The 17,546-nt window shown below is 31.7% G+C and overlaps 1 protein-coding gene across 1 annotated transcript; it reads left to right on the forward strand.

The window, feature by feature from the left end:
- The first annotated feature begins 10,162 nt into the window (after positions 1-10,162).
- On the forward strand, positions 10,163-11,042 carry LOC100810181 (tetraspanin-8). Its single transcript, XM_003551203.4, has one exon. The coding sequence runs from the start codon at positions 10,227-10,229 to the stop codon at positions 10,782-10,784; it is 558 nt and encodes a 185-aa protein (XP_003551251.2). The 5' UTR covers positions 10,163-10,226; the 3' UTR covers positions 10,785-11,042.
- The last annotated feature ends 6,504 nt before the right edge of the window (positions 11,043-17,546 follow it).

A 17,546-nucleotide genomic window follows, 5' to 3' on the forward strand; every position in this document is an offset into this window, starting at 1 on the left:
GGTACAAGCCTACACCTTGAAAAATTCATTACAATTCAAGGACAAGTTAATGATATTCATGGCTTTAGAGTCATATTCAGCTCTTCTAATTTCATCTACAAACCATAATTCAGCTCTATAGTTTTGCCTTCAACAACTTGGATTGGAATTGTGCAACCATTTACCACCACATTCCAAATGCCTTTATTAATAGGTTTTGTAAAAAATTTCATCTAAAGTTTCCAAAAGGGATAGTTCATGTCACAAAAGAGTGGAGGTTTTTTAATGGATGCACCTTTCACAAAATGGTAATTGATTCCGAGCCATATGAAAGTCTTTTGATAAAATCTTGATTAATTTTGAAGGCTCTATCTCTAGATACCAATTGTTGGAATAACCGGGAATCTAGAAGGGGGTTTCTTTTCAAATTGTTACCAATTTGTTCTTTAAGATTGAATTAAAACTAACCCCTCAATGTAATATAGGTTTTCTCAAAAACTAGACAGTAAAGATTTTTCAACAAAGAAAATAATGAATGCACAATTCTATGAAAAATAGAGTATTGTGGCCATTTTACAACTATTCGACTACCAAGATTGATTATCAAAGAAAAGGTTTAGAGAAAGAGAGAATCACAGACATAATTCCCTACATCCCGAAGAATATCCAAGATTTATACTGGTTCAGTCCTTGAAGGACCTACATCCAATTGTTTTAAGACCCCTTAAAACTTCCACTAATAGAGAACCAAGTACAAACACTATGCACAAGTAATTCCTTAAAATTCTACTATTCTCTTAAATCCTGCAAGAGAAGGATCAGGAGTTGAATCCCTATGAACTCACATAAACCCTTAATAACCCACCCTAATCAAGGTTAGAAATTATAAAGAAATTGAAATAAGATTGAATACACTTGAATGCGCAAATCACAATATCTTCAAGCCTTTCTTTTCTTGGTCAAATCATGATGAAGAATGAATGGATCTTGATCATCATGAATCTCTTGTTGAAATGCAGAGTGGATCCCTTAGATGACTCTCATAAAGTATTTTCAAAAGATAAGATCTAATCAAGAGTCAGTAAAGAGAATGAATAAGTGAGGGTATATATAATTTTAACAGAAAAAATGGATTTAATCAATTAACAAATGGGGTAATCGATTAATTCATTCAAATTATTCTTTGTTCTGCATTTTCAGAAATATGGCAATCGATTATAGAATAAGGTAATCAATTATTTTGTTTCACAGAGAGCTTCTCAAGCTAATATGATTTCTGGAATAATCAATTATCAAAGTGGCAATCAATTATTTTGAAACACAGAGAGCTCCTAAGTTTCTAGATACAATCTAATTGATTACAATAAGTGGTAATTGATTACAAAACATAGTAATCAATTAATTCGATAAAACTTGCCAATATTTCAAGAGAGGTAACTTTTGTTTCTTGTTCTAACACTTTGTAATTGACTACTTAAACTCAATAATCTATTACAAAATGTTGAACTTATTGCCTCATAGAAACTTTTTATATCTTTTCATGTTTGATAACCACAAAGCCTAAAACACTCAACATGCTAAGTCTAAGAACATCTGATACAAATTCCATAACTTTAGAAATATGTTTGGCATTGCAAAATTATTAAAACCAAAAGATCCTAAGACTAGTCTTCAAATCTTCAAACACTCTAATTCAACATCTAGAGTAGTCGTCCACTATGACAAGTTCATACTTCTTTCCACTTATGGATGTTGTTCTAGTTAGACCAAACATATCAAGATGTAACAACTTTAGATGTGTTGAGGTGGAAATAATGTTTTTACTTGAAAAGAGTTTTTGATTTGTTTTCCCTTTTGACATGCCTCACAAAGTAAATCATCCTTGTATGGCATACTTGGTAATCCTCTTACAAGTTTATGTTTCTATAGCTTTGAGATTAACCTCAAGCTTGCATGACCAAGTTTCTTATGTCACATCCAATGATTTTCTTTGGTAGACAACAACCATGATACCTTTTTATTAGGCAGTTCACCCAACTTGATCTTAAAGAGGTTGCTTATTCTCTTAGTAGAAAAAAGTAGAGACCCATCCTTGTTCAGGATGATACACTCATATCCATTATCACAAAATTGACTTATGCTCAATAGGTTATGTCTGAGTCCTTCAACAAATAATGCATTATCAGTAGATGGATAGGGATGTATACCTATCTTACCCACTCATATTATTTTCCCTTTTTGATTCCCTTTGAAAGTGACGGTTCCACCATGATAGGGAGTCAAGCTTTGGAACATACATCTTTCTCCTGTCATGTGTCATGAGCAACCACTGTCCAGGTACCATGATAGACATTTGCTTCCTGTTGTCAAGGACATATGCAACAAAAATTATCTTTTCCTTAGGTACCTAAATCTTTTTGGATCCTCTCTTGTTAGTTTTAAATACATTGGAAACACCCTTTATAGGTCAATCCTTGCATTTGGATGTCATATGTCCAACTTTACAACAAGGGAAGCAAACAACAATATCTTCATCATGAACATAAATTTATCCCCCATATTCATTTCTAGATTTATCAATGGGACATCTATAACATCTTAAGAGTTTGGCAAGACTTTTTGTTCCACCAACAAATTTGGCTAATGTAGACTTTAAGGTTTCAATTTCCTCATGAAGTTTTACAACATCTTGAGATTAACCCTTAAATTCTTCATTCTTTAAAAGTTTTTCATTTAAAACTTGCATAGATCTTTTGAGTTCTTCACATTCCACCCAAAGATTATATTTACTCTTTTCAAGATCCTCATAATCTTTGTGTGTTTGTGCATTCTCCCTCTAGAGATTATTTCTTTCTTCATTTTGATAATCAAGAAGTTCATTAAGTTCTTTCAATTCTTTTTGCAAAGCTTTCAGTTTGTTTTTCAACTCCTGAAAGTTTTCTAATAGAACAAGTTTTTTCTTTAGTGATTGTCTCATTCTCTAGACTTAGAGCTTTGGACGAGCTTCTAGATGCTGATTTTGAAGATGAATCCTTGGAGGATGATGCTTTCTTGGTCTTCTAGACGCTAAGAGCCAGAGACTTCTTTTTCTTAAGTCTTTCATCTTTCTGAAGTTCTTGTTCATGAACTTAAGAGTTCCAAGGAGCTCTTCAAAGGACATGGTGTCATGATTCTTTAGGGCTCTTAAAGCTATTGCATGCGGTCTCCATTTTCTAGGCAAACTTCTCAAGATTTTATCAATATGATCATAATTATCAAAAGTTCTACCTAGAGACCTTAGCTCATTTAATATGGTTTGGAAGCAACTAGACATACATTGTATGTCTTCTCCTTCTGATGTAGCTCCATGTGGAGCTTGTAGGCCTTGGATCTTCTTTATCAATGGATTCCTTTGCTTCTTGAGGTCTAATTGCAGCGGAATGGAGAAGGAGAAAGATGAATGGAGACGCCACTTCAAGTAGAAGATGAGTCTAGAAGAAGCTCACCACCATAGGAAGCCATGGATAAGAGCTTGAAGGTAGAAGAAGAATAATGAAGGGGGAAGGAGAGAGGGAGCATGAAATTTAGTGCCTCAAAAGAGGTCTGAACTTTAAAGTTTAATTCTCAAATGATCAAAGTTGAAAAAAATGCACACACATGGCCTCTATTTATAGCCTAAGTGTCACACAAAATTGGAGGGAAATTTGAATTTCTATTCAAATTTCACTTGAATTTGAAATTGAATTTGTCGAGTCAAATTTCACTAATTATGATTAGTGAATTTTAGCTATGGTTCAGCCCACTAATCCAAGATCAAGTCCAAGATTCTCTACTAAGTGTGCTTAGGTGTCATGAGGCATGTAAAGCATGAAGGACATGCACAAAGTGTGACTATATGATGTGACAATGGGGTGTAGCAAGCAAATGCTCACCTCCCCCTCTAAAATTTAATTGGATTGGGCTTCTCCCAATTCAATTAAATTTATTTCCAACCACACACATCAAATATTCACTTAATGCATGTGAAATTACAAAACTACCCCTAATACAAAAACTAGTCTAGGTGCCCTAAAATACAAGGGCTGAAAAATCCTACATTTCTAGGGTACCTTACCTATATTATGGAGCCCTAAATACAAGTCCCAAAAATAATGAAACCTTAATCTAATATGTAAAAAGATAAGCAGGCTCATACTTAGTCCATGGGCCCGAAATCTACCCTAAGGCTCATGAGAATCCTAAGGTCTTCTCTTGCATCTCTGGCCCAATCTTCTTAGAGTCTTTTATCCAATGCCCTTGCGGGGTAGGATTGCATCACCTTCCTCCATAGTAAATAGTTCATACTTATGTGTGAGGAAACCTAGCTTGTTCCTTTTTACTTGTGACAACCCTTTGTATGTTATGGCAAGGGTGTCCCACATCTATTTTCATCCACTGGAAAACATGAGTTGAGCATAAATCTTTGCTTTTGCTTTTTTGTCCACCTGTTTCTAGGAATATCATTTAGATCTTCATCAAATAGAATATGATTTCCATTTTCCACCATGTCCCACATGTCAATGCGCATGGATTCAAAATGTGCAATGATCCTCTTCTTCTAGTAGTCATACTTGATGCCTTTGAACAAAGGAGGTTTGTTTGTTGAATGTCTGTAACACCTCAAGTTTTAAGTATTAGGAATATACCATAAGGAGAACTTTTATTAGGATCCTTCTGTTATATTTTTTGTAAATATTTGTTATTATTATTTGTATATTATTGGTTTTATCCTAAGCATGCACTTGTGTTGTGATAGTGTGTATGTTTCTATACATATGTGTATTTTGTGTATATTATTATTGTTGTTGTTGTCTTTATTATATTATATTATATTTGGTGTTAGAAAAGTATTATATTAACTTCTTATAGTTAAAATGCTTGAAAAGTTGTCCAAGTCTAGTGTTAGTTTTATGATGACAATCATAGATAGACCACCTCATATCTTGAGTTATATTTGTTCGTTTGAGGTGTTTTTTATGTCGATGGAAAACTTTCTGAAAAAGCTACAATTCACTCACACACCTTAGAAACCAAAATCAACTTTTATCTTAGAGAAAATTAGCTCCAAAGTAGGTCACTTGATCATGAAAACACTCTAAGTCCCACATTGGACAAAATAACCTCATTGGCCCCTTTCTTTCCCTATATATAGAGGAGACCAACAAGTCTTATATGCACCAAAGAATTAAGTGGGCTTAGCATGCATTAGGCACGGAGCCCCTCAGCTAATATTTTTATATTTCCTTGAGTCTTCAAACAAAGGAAAATTAGACGACTTGAGATTGTGTTTTAAATCACAACCAAGTTTTTACCATAGTAAGAGTTGTCATGGATATCGTGGTGGACGAAACCATTGGGTCAATGTGTTCTTGGGAGTGGTCACGAGATCGTCTTTCTTTTCTTTGTTGAGGAATTTCTTCATTTGAGGTTAGGGGGAGTGGGTTCTCTCTTTTTCTTTTGTTGTTTTAGTGGTAATAAGCCATAAGTAGATTGTATGATCTTAGGTTTTTTATTATAGCAAGTTTATTTTCTTGGATGGGTTATGAATACCCTAAATCACTTTTTTTGTTATGATTTGGGTGAATTTCATTTTTGTATTTTTTGATGTTCTTGAAATTGAATTTGATAATTGATGTTGGATGCACATGTTAATTTTCAAATAGAAAATGTTAACTTAGAATACCAAAACGTATTTTTAAATAATAGAATTAGACTTTGTGTTCTTCATAAGAGTTATAGCCATTGGTTTTATCTAGTTAAGGGATTTGATTTCACTCAAAAAAGATTTATATAACTCTAGATATTGCAAGTTTAGTGAGTAAAGGTTAAGCGGTCAGTTTGTATTTTTCCTAATTTTAGGTTTCTAAACGATTGAAAGGAATTTTGAGGTCAACATAGAAGTTTTAGATAACTTTCTTATCTTTCTAAAAAGATAAGAACCAACTTAATAGGATTATTAAAACGCTAGACATCATTATTATACTCTATGAAGGTTATAGTAACGTAGGAGGAAAAATGAGTGTGTAATCTTGATATCATAATGAGTGGTAGTACGATGCATGGTATTATACATATGATTTGATGAATGAAGTGATGTGATGATATTATTTTGTAAATGAGTGAATGTGCCTATGATTGATATTGTGACGAATGCATGATGTCCACAAGTATATGTGAAAGTAGTATGTCATGGTATACGTATGTGTTGCAAAAAATGTTAGAAGAACCTATTCTTGCGGGATACGAATCTCCAAGGGAATTCGAAAATAAACCATGTGCATATGTTTTTGGAAGTGAAGGATGCTTATTGTTCGACCAGAATACTTGATTACTCCTTCTTCCAAATTGGTATTACTTGTTTTTATATAGGAGTGGTCTTATCGGCAAGCGCACCGGGTCACCAAGTAAAATAATTAAAACGGAATGAACCGAGTATCGAACACAGGGAACTTGTTCATTTAGCAAAGTTTTGTTAAGTAAGCAGGCATTTGCAAACAGAAATTAATGATTGTGAATTAAAGCAAAATTATGTTTTATCCTAAGTAAAAGCAATAAACGAGAACAAGTAAGTGTGAAAACAGATATCTAAAGGCATTGGGTCCTCCTACTGAGTAAGTTGATGCAATTAAAGATGTTCTTGTGTTCTATGCTGAGGCAAAAAAAAAATACCAAACACCGATTCCTCCAGAGTTTGGACTAATTTAAATCAAACTTCGTTTGCATATCCCTTTTGTTGAACTTAGCCTAATTTAAACATCATTATACCCACAACATAATAAAGAAAACTAAATCCCTGCACACTATCCCTAGCAATGCAGTTATTCAGTCCCTGCTCTACCAAGTTCTAAGGAAACAGTGCATTTCCCAATGCTAAAGTCCCTAACAGCACACACAAATGGGTGATCAAGCCACAAGCATGCATACAATAAGCATAGATAGAAGCAATAAACACATAAAACAACCTTAATTAGATATGAAAAAGAGTTTCCATCAACTACTCAGTAAGAATCTCCAACTGAGGATTTTAGCCTTTCATGGCAAGGAAGCTCCTTTTACACTGAAGAAGAGGAATCAAGAGAAATTGTTTGCTTACAAAGGAGTGGGGATGTCTCCTCCACCTCTAGGAATCTCACAATCTCTCAAAAACTCACTAATCTCCCTAAAAGATGAAAACTTGGCCCCTTGCTCTGCTCTATGCTCTTTGAAATTCACATTCTTCAGGCCTCTCAATTGTGTAAAGTTCTCTTTTCGGCTCCCCCTTTAATTCTGTGCAAATTAGGCTTAAAAAGGGCTTCCTGATCTCGACGTCGTGCTTAGCGCCATTCTCGCGCTTAGCACGAGTAAGTGAATTTGAGCTTAGCGCCAATCTCGCGCTAAGCCTGGAAAGCGACATACGACTCACTTAGTGAGCTGATAACGCGCTAAAGGCGTGCTTGCATAGCAGATGCGTTTCTAGATTCCCCTTTACTTGCTAAGCATGCTAGTGTTGGGCTTAGCCGTTGATGCGTGCTAAGCGCATTGAGCTCTCTTAGCGCGATTACTCATTTGACACTTCTTCAAAATAACTCCTTTTTGCCTGAAATTAAAGAAAATTTAACATTAATTCCATGTAAGAGGCTTCTACTAAGCAGAGATCAAAACAAAGCAATTTTATTTACAATCTTACCAAAAAGAACCATAAATTGGGAGATTTATATACATTTTGGAAAACTTTTCTATACAAAAGTTAGTCGTAAATGACTACTAACACTTATGAACCTAACTAGGGAGATCATGAATGAGTTGACGTATGACTTTGATCTTGGGGGTGCAACGATTTGGAATTTCCTTTAAACTCATGTTGATCACATGTGTTGGAGTATCCTAGCAAGGCCAGAACACCCTAATGCGCCATCGACAGTTTAATCTCAGTGAGAATGATAGTGTCGGGTTGCCCATTGTGTGACAATTCATTGGCTACATGTACTCCCGAGCTACATTCACAATGTTTTCCAAAATGATACCACATGTATATGAGTCTATGGTTCTAATATGTATTGCATTTCGCGTGTGAATTTGTGTATGGAATGTTTAATTTGGATGAGGCATGCTTGCATTGTGAAACACAATTATTTATAAATGTATCTTATATCTTTATGACTTCCTTAATGTTTTAAATTTATTGTGAGATGTATCTCACTCACCGTCTATTTGTCTTATTTGTGTTTGGGCTGAATATCACCCTTGCAGATGAGTCTCTGTAAGGTTATGATGAGGATGCTACATGAGAGGTTTAGGTCTCCACTTTATATTACTATTAATTTTAGGGTTATGGATGCTTTGAAACAATGTAACATTGGGACATAAGTTTTATTCGTTTATCTAAAGATTAAATTAATAAGTAGTTTTTTACCATATTTTATTTAATATGGTTTGTATGTACTTTGGAGTGCCAAAATTTCTTTAAGTGAAGGATCCATTACGGGATCATCACATAGTCTTGAATTTGACCATTGTCTCAGAGTTGAAAGTGATGCAACGTGGCGCGCTCTGATTGGAGAGGAAACAAATAATAATACAGACAATTGCATGTGCTCTTCTTCCTTATGAAAGCGACCATTGAGGAATATTCTGCAAATTTAAAGGATGTTTTTTCTTCTTCTATCATTTATTCACCAAAAATATATTTCCAATATTACTCTCCCATTAATAAATATCATACATTATTTTCTGTTCTTATTCTAATTAAGGTCAATTAAAACCTATTTTTTCATTTAATCACCAAAAATATATTTTCAATACTACCCCACCTACTTCCTTATATATATAAAGATAAAGATAAAGATATATTTTCATTTTTTTCAAATTACATTTAACTAAATTCCTAAACCCATCTCCTAACCCTAAATTTGTTTGTTATTGGTGAATTTGCCTAAACTTAAAAAAAAATTTAAATAAATATTTATATATAAGCGTTTTTTAAGAAGCAAATATTAGATCAATTTATTTAAATTTATTTGTTAAAATAAATGCTTATTTTAATAAAATAAGCAAAAAAGGGTTATATAAAAAGTGTTTATTTGGAAAAAATCAAGTTTAAGCAAACTCACCCATTTCTTCTTAAAATAAGAAAAAAAATTGTTTCTTAAATCAGTTTAGATAAACACATTAAAAAATAAAAAAATATTTATTTTATAAAAATAAAATTTTATTTTAACAAATAAATTTAAACAAATTGATACTTATGAGAGATTGATCTTATTGCCCCTTCAGATTGCACAAAACAATTTTCCTCCTTCACAACAACTTTGTTTTCCCCTCCTCCGATATGATGACAACTAGTTCAATGACGTTAGCATCAATTTGAAAATAGAACAATGATTTAATCGAACTAGTCATATGTTCTACTTCTGATATTCCGACCGGCTTGTTTCGAGTTGAGTAGCATGCTACGCCTAGCAAAAGGCATGGCATATATGCAAGTTAATCAATCAATAAATCATATATAACAACACATTTTCTAGTGCAGTGCCTTTCTAAATTTTTTAAATAATAAAAATTTAAAAATTAAATACAGTTAATAAAAAATGATAGAATAAAAAAAACTAATACTATAAAGTAGTGGGAAGTTAAGGTAAATTAAAAAAAAAATTTAAACAATTGTTTAAAGATAAAATTATCCAATGTAAGTGGAAAATGATTAGTGGATGATTATCTAATTTGGTTAATGAGTTAGTTTTAATCTGTATAATTAAATATGATTAATTTTTTTATTATTTTAATATCATCAAGAATAAGAATAAAATGATTAAAAAATGTGAAAGTTGTATTTCTTTTATATATATTGATATAATTTATTAACATCTATAAAGTCATGAGTAAAACTGATTAAATTAAAAATAAAACCCACACTAATAAAAGATATATTTAAGTGAGTTAAAGAAAATATTGGGAACGTTTCTCCTATTTAAATGATTTCTATTATCCTTCCCCAATTATTAAACTGATCTACAAATGTAACTGGAACCACAATTTCAAAACTTTGCTAAGGCGACTCTTAAAAAGTTCAAGCACTAATTTTTACATGCGTGTCACCCCATGTATATTCCCATGCCAAGACCCTCAGTAACTACATAACCGTTACAACCCTCAAACCCCATCTTCCCTCCTTCGCAAAAACAGTTACACTTATTTCTTTCTGCGCTCATTTAAGACATCTTTTCTCAAACACCACCCCATCAAAACACACAATGTTCCGCATAAACAACACCCTGGTCGGAATCCTCCACACACTCCCCTTACTCCTAAGTATCGCCGCCATGGGCGACTCCGCCTACATCCGCGTCCACGGCGACTGCCAGAAGGTGCTCCAGTACCCGCTCCTCTTCGGCGGCCTCTTCATATTCGTCATCTCCACCCTCGGCCTCGTCGGCGTGCTGTGCCGCGTCAACGCCGCCCTCTACCTCTACCTCCTCGCAACGTTCTTCGTCATCCTCGCCTTCTCGTCGTTCACCATTGTAGCGCTCTTCGTCACCAGAAACAACGCGCCGGATCGGGCGGGGCCGTCGGTGGGGTATGGAGTAGGGGATTTCTCGCCCTGGCTGCAGCACTACGTCACCGACCAGCGAAACTGGGACGTGGCCCAGAGTTGCTTGGTGCAGAAGCGCGTGTGTCACGGCCTCGCCGTGGACGCTAACAATAATGACTCTCTCGCTTTCAAACGGTTAACTACCACGCAGGTTTGTAACGGTTCCCGTTTTGTACATGTCACGGAAAAACTCAAACTTGCACATTTTGTTTTGAAATAAAGCAAGAAATAATGGTAGCTTTTGTTTGTTAAAACCAGATACCATGCATGTCACTCTGTAATCTCAGGGTTTTTTTTGTTTTTTTTTTTTAAGGTGCTATTCAGCACGAAAGAATATACACATTATTTCTTGCATAATTAATGTTGATTAAAGTAATTAGAAAAATATAAAAGATGATAAAGCATAAATCACCTTTCGGCCGGGTATGTTACCAAAACTGATTCGTAACCATTAGTATTTTTTCTTTTTGAAAAATAGTATTTGTTACGAATGTGTCTTGCGTCAAAATCACACGACTTGTTATTCGAATCAAATTCTGTGTTTGTTAGTTTTTTTAATCAGGATTTACTTTAGAAAACCACTAACAGTTTATTTCACTTTTTTCGTGTTTTTAGTTTTTGTAACTAATATCACATTTCTTTTATTTTTTTCCATAAAGATTCACAAATTTTAACAGTTAAATAATTTCTATAGTGTCACTGTAATATATGTTATATGGTAATTAGATTGTTGAGTGTTGATTATATATATATATATATATATATATATATATATATATATATATATATATATATATATAATGATTTCAAATAATTAAATTCTTATATGGTCTTTGTCCAACTGACCTCAAATAAAAATGGGTTAATCAACCCCATCTTTAATAACCAGAATATAAATAATTTTCTTATATTTTGAATTATATCATTACGACTATCACATTTAATATATTATATTTAATTTTTATTTCTTAAAATTTTATAATTGTTAAATAAAAGTTAACAATTAACATTATACTAAAATGCATAAATATATGTAAACAAATTATACATATTAAAATCTTAATAATAATTTTTTTAATTGATTATAAAAAAATTTATTCTTTATTCACTTTAGGTAAATGGTTTTTATTTATTTTAAATTTAGAAAAAATAGTATTAATTTTTTAATTGATTGAAATATATAAAAATTAATTTTAGGTAAATAGCTCTTATTTTACATTTTAAATATAGATAATAAAAACAATTAGATTGTAAAGTCAAATGTAAAATGAGAACTATTTACCTAAAGTTAAGTTTTATATATTTTAATAAATTTAAAAAAATTAAAATTAATTTTTCTAAAGTTAAAATAAATTAAAATTATTCACCTAAAGTTTTTTATGGTAGTTATTTACCTAAAGTGAATAAAGAATTTAGAGTTTTATAACTGATTAAAATACTAATTATTAATATTTTAACATTTTATACTTTGTTTACATATATTTATATATTTTAGTATAATTTTAATTATTAGTTTTTAATTAAAAATTAAAAAATTTAATTTTATACATAAATGGTATGAAAGTAAATAAGTGATGCATTAAATGATTATTTAACCCCATTTTTCCTTGGGGTTAATTAGACAAATGCTTTTATAAAATGTTGAAACTCGGTTGTAAATTTTTACTAGTTTAGAAAATTCCTGTGTATCTTAGATTTCCTAATTACCTTCCTCTGTGGCTTAGATATGATTGAGGCTAAATGGAATAACGATTAATTTTTCTATTTCAATAAATAATAATTCGCGTGAATGGAATAGAAAAAAGAATTTGATTTTTATGCATTATCATTATAAAAATAGATAATAAATTTTGATATTTTTCATATTCTTTTCTTTTCTCTTGTTATATCTTTTTTTTATTGAATATTTTTGAATCGGGATCAAAGTCGGTAACATACTTATTTTTCTTTCTATCTATTTTACCCCCATTTTTTTTATTACATTACTTATTTTTTCCTTCTATCTTTTGTTATATTCATTCAATTTATTTTTTCATTACATAAATTTCTCCACACAGATTGGGTGCTGTAAGCCACCGTTGCGATGTGGATTCACAAAGAAGAACGCTACGTTCTGGGAAGCGCCAAAAGCGGGTCCATTAGCGAATGACACTGATTGCAGGACATGGAGCAACAGACAAGACAAACTGTGTTTCAACTGCGATTCGTGCAAAGGAGGAGTGCTGGCCAACATCAGAAGCCAGTGGAGACATCTCACCATATTCAATACATGCGTGCTCGTGCTCGTCACCACCATCTATGTCTTGGGCTGCTACGCCATCAGGAACAATCGGTTGGAGTACTCCAACTACACCACCCAGAGAAAGATCAGAATGAGAATACCCTCCACAGTAATTTGACCATTGAAGCCATACATGCGCTTTCTCATTTGTGTGCATGTTACTATATACTATACTATTACTAGCGAAGACGTCTCTAATGCAGTAGTACGTATTTTATTTTATTTTATTTTCTCTTTCCAGCTCGTCAATTATCTTATCAATACTTGTCTTTTTCTCTTCCTTGTTTAAAAATTTAGAATAATGATACTTGAATATTTCTTTATTTTAATTTTTTTCTAATATCTCTTATTTATTTTTATTTGTTTCTTTTTAGTTATTACATCATAAATCCTCTTATACTTATATTATTTTTTCTCTCATTAGGTGTCTAATAGTATTGGGGTTGATTTATCTTTTTCCAAAAATTTATACATAAAATGATATGTACAATATATATATTTTCTCTCTTTAAGGATTCTCACTAGCAGTGTTTTAATTTTTCACCATTTATGGGTAGCAATTAACATTCGAAAATGCTCCACGTAATGGTTTTTTTGAATAGGCTTAGGTAATAGACTGATAGGCAATACTTATCAATATGGTAAGCGGTAGTAGCATGCCAAACTCGTGTAATGATTTGTATACATATATAAATGGTAGAAAAATTGTATTATAAAAAAAATTGGTTCAATAAAAAGTGACAGGAAGGAAGAGAAGAAAAAAGTGTGTGATAATTGTTAATGTGAGAAGAGAGATTAAAAAAATAGTATTGTAAAAGGCGTTATGAAAAGATATAGTGTATATATAAATAGGTTAAATTAGTCGTTGGTCTTTTAATTTATTTTTTAGGTTTGATTTGGTTTTTTAATTTTTTAAATTAATTTAATTTGATTTTATCGTCTAGATTAGGCCAATATTATTAAAAAAAAATCACACTTTGTGGCTACTTAAACTTATTTAGTGATGATTTTGAACTATTACAAAACGCTCATTTAGACGTTAGAATCAAATTTAGAAGACATGAGTATTCAAATTAATTTAGTCAGTGAGACCAAATTGATTTAATTTTAAAAATAGAGAATCAAATTGAACTCAAAATAATTAAAAGATTAAATTAAATCAATTTTAAAAATTATAGGATCAAATTGAACCAGAAAAAAATATAGGACTAAGTCCAACATAAAAAATAAATTACAAAAAAAAATTAATTTAACCTATATAAATATTACAAATCTCTAACTAAAAATTATGCTATTTGAATTCATACTACATTTTTTATAATATTAATTGATATGATCTTAATATAAATTTTAAAAAAAGTAAAATGGATTTTTTTTGGTAATACAATAAATAAATGAGTAAATAATGTATCTACTGATAGTGTGAGAATTTTATATTATTATATTCAATCACAAATTGACATAAATTTGTTAATTTTCACAATAATTAATTACCTTAATGTTATATCAATGATAATTTCTTATTGATTGTGCAATTTTTTTATATTTAAGTTCTAAATAAATAAAAATTGATTTGTTTTATGATCAAATTCTATTTTTTTATATTCCTATTTCCAATAAATATGTCCCTATACTTGATTAATAACCTTTGAAAGACGTGAAAAAAAGTTTAAACATGATAAATGAAAAAAAAGAAGGAAAAAAATGAAGTGGAAATTAAGGGTGTTCAAAACCGAACCAACCCAAACGGAAAACCACAAACCGCAAAAAAAAAAAAAAAAAAAAAAAAAAAAAAAAAAAAAAAAACTGAAATCCAAACCAAACCACGAGTTTTCGGATTAGTTTGGTTTTTTTTTATATAGAAATCGAGCGGTTTGGTTCGGTTTCGGTTTCAAGCTGAAAATCCAAACCAAACCGCATATTTACATATTATATATTTTTTTAATTTTTATTTTAGTACGTGTGACATTACCCATTAGGTGCAGATTGTATTTCAGTTTCACTATTTGTGTTTCACTTATTTCTGTGTTGCGTTTCACTTACACATTACTGACTACACAATTCACGTTTCACTTACCATTACCCTAAACCCTAATATTCTTCTTCTTCTTTCTACGAGTACCAGTGGGCAGCGGCACACCTCAAAACCCTAACCTTATTCTTCTTCTTTTTACTTGAATTATTTGATTGTTTTATGTTTTTATACTTTACTTTCTTAAGGAATATTTAGATCTACAACATGTTAATTTTTATTATGATTATAAACAAGATTTTATAATTAAAAAAAACTGAAAAAACTGTCCAAACCGCACCGCATAGATTGATTTGGTTTGGTTTGGATTTTATTTTTAAGAAAATCCAAACCGAACCAAAACGTATGTTAATTTATTGTTTGGTTCGAACGTAATTTTGAGAAAAAACCACCCAAACCGCACCGCGAATACCCCTAGTGGAAATGAGATAGAAGAAGAATTAAATGTATGTTTATAATAATCCAAATGAGATAGAAGAAGGAAGGGTGTTATTTCTATTTGTGCCTTTCTATTTATAATTGAAACCCAAATGTTAAAAGCTTTATTTTGGGTCACTTACCGTCTTAATAACTATCAAGGAAGTAATTTTCGAAGCCCATTTCAATATCATATTACGTTACAAATAATAGTGCACATGTTTGATAGAGATTTGACAAGTTGAAAAACAGTCAAGCACTCGAGAAATCCTCCCTTAAAAAGCTACCTCTCTTGAGGCTAGAACAAGCCACCTAAGTACTCTTGAGCATACATTCTACTTGATGTGAGACTTAATTTAAGAACCCTATGATACCCAAGTTCTTATCATACACCATCCTTGAGAACCAATGTCTTTATTGATTGTATTTTACTGACACTTTATTCAACTTTTTCAGTTAATCATTTTGTAAGTATTTTTTTTAAACATCCACAACCAGTTATGATAACAATTGATGATAAGCACCCCCAAACAGACTTTGTTAATATCCTATACTACTTAATGTGCAACTTAGGCACCCTATAATACCTAAGTCCCTACCATTTTTTTTATCAGCCCTAAGTCCCACCATAGCAATGAGACACCGACAACCTTATGGCTAGATTGTCGGTTAGATTCTGTGATGTTTCAAGTCAACCTTTCTCCATATATATTTATTTTTGAGACGCTGACAATCAGCTTAATAAGCATCTAAGCACTTGGAGAACCATCCCTTAAAAGCTAGTTGTCAAGGGGAAGAATACAATCAATTGCTTGCTCCACCAGACATATCCCATACTACTCAATGTGAGACTCAAACACCCTACCCTATGGTACTGAAGTCCCTATCACAAGTTCACCAAATCAATAGGAAACCCATGCAAGTACAACATGCTCACATTGTTTATGATAGGATAGCTATGCTCCCTATTTTGTTGACCAATAGGAATGAAAGGAAATGGTGAGAGTACACAAACATTGAGCTTGCTTTGGGAAAGAATACAATACAAAAAGAGTAACATGACAAACAAGCTTCTCTTATGATTGTCACTGTCGATTCATAAAACAAAGAGGCTTAAAGCCTTACACAAAAAAGATGTGATAACTTGAACTTTTGAAAATGTCAACGTATCATCATACAAATGACAAAGTTGAGCTTAGCTGCATTCGTATCACTACTAAAGGATAAAAAGCGTATTTAATAGTCCAAAAATACGATACATTGTATATAATGCTACTGGTATTTATCTATTGCATATTCAATGTAACAACATTTAAATGCAGAGAAATGAATTACTTTAAAGAGTCCTTCCATTAATGTTTCTCGAGAAAAAGATTATAAATAGCGAGAAGAAGACATTTCTTGACCGTTGCATATTCAAAAGTCACATTTATTCAATTTCCAACTATCTCACAAGTCTTGTTCCTTTAATGTAAATATCTTAGAAGAAAAACCTATGTTTGTGCTCAAAATATTTCATCCAACTTTGGTTTATTTCTAAATCTTTTTTTTTTTTTATCTAAAAACTTGTAGTGTGTTCGGTTGAGAGAATGAAAATAAAGGAAATTAAAATAAAAGAGAGATATTTGAATTAAAGTGTAGAGGTGTGGGACCCATGTGAGATCCATCCTATTTCTTCTTTATTTTTTTCCTTCCTCTCTCAATCAAACACAAGGTGTGTGGAATCTAAAACAGCTTGCAACAAAGAATACTTGGTTGAGCTAAGACCTTTGAAACAATAATTGAGTGGCAAAGATTATAATAACATGTGAGTCAATTATTCTGCCTTAGTTGACATATAAACTGAAAGTCAAGAACTAAACATCTCTTGAGTAATTTATGTACAAAAAAACAGCTAAGGATTGTTGGATGAACCAAAATAACCACCACGTGTCGATCTCTCATCCCTTCTCTATTTATGTTTGCTAACTAAATAAATGCAGAATTAAAAATGCTTTTTTTTGGGGGGGGGGGGGGGGGGGGATTACACCCAAAGTTGTTCTTGCACCATCTTATCCCATAAAATGATATATAAACTTCTGCTTGCAATACTCTTTTTGCTGTTACGCGCTTTTTACCAAGCCTCTTAAAAAAAGGTTTTGATCAACCCAAAAGGTTTTAAAAATGATTTCAAAATACAATTCAAACGCCTATTCTTCTGTTTTATTTCTATTGTTACATATGGGAATTATTTATACCATTTGTACATTGTA

This window comes from Glycine max, chromosome 4, assembly GCF_000004515.6.
Source record: "Glycine max cultivar Williams 82 chromosome 4, Glycine_max_v4.0, whole genome shotgun sequence".
Classification (NCBI taxonomy): domain Eukaryota; kingdom Viridiplantae; phylum Streptophyta; class Magnoliopsida; order Fabales; family Fabaceae; genus Glycine; species Glycine max.

Coding starts and splice junctions, on each gene's coding strand:
- LOC100810181 (XM_003551203.4), top strand. CDS start 10,227: ATGTTCCGCATAAACAACACCCTGGTCGGAATCCTCCACACACTCCCC.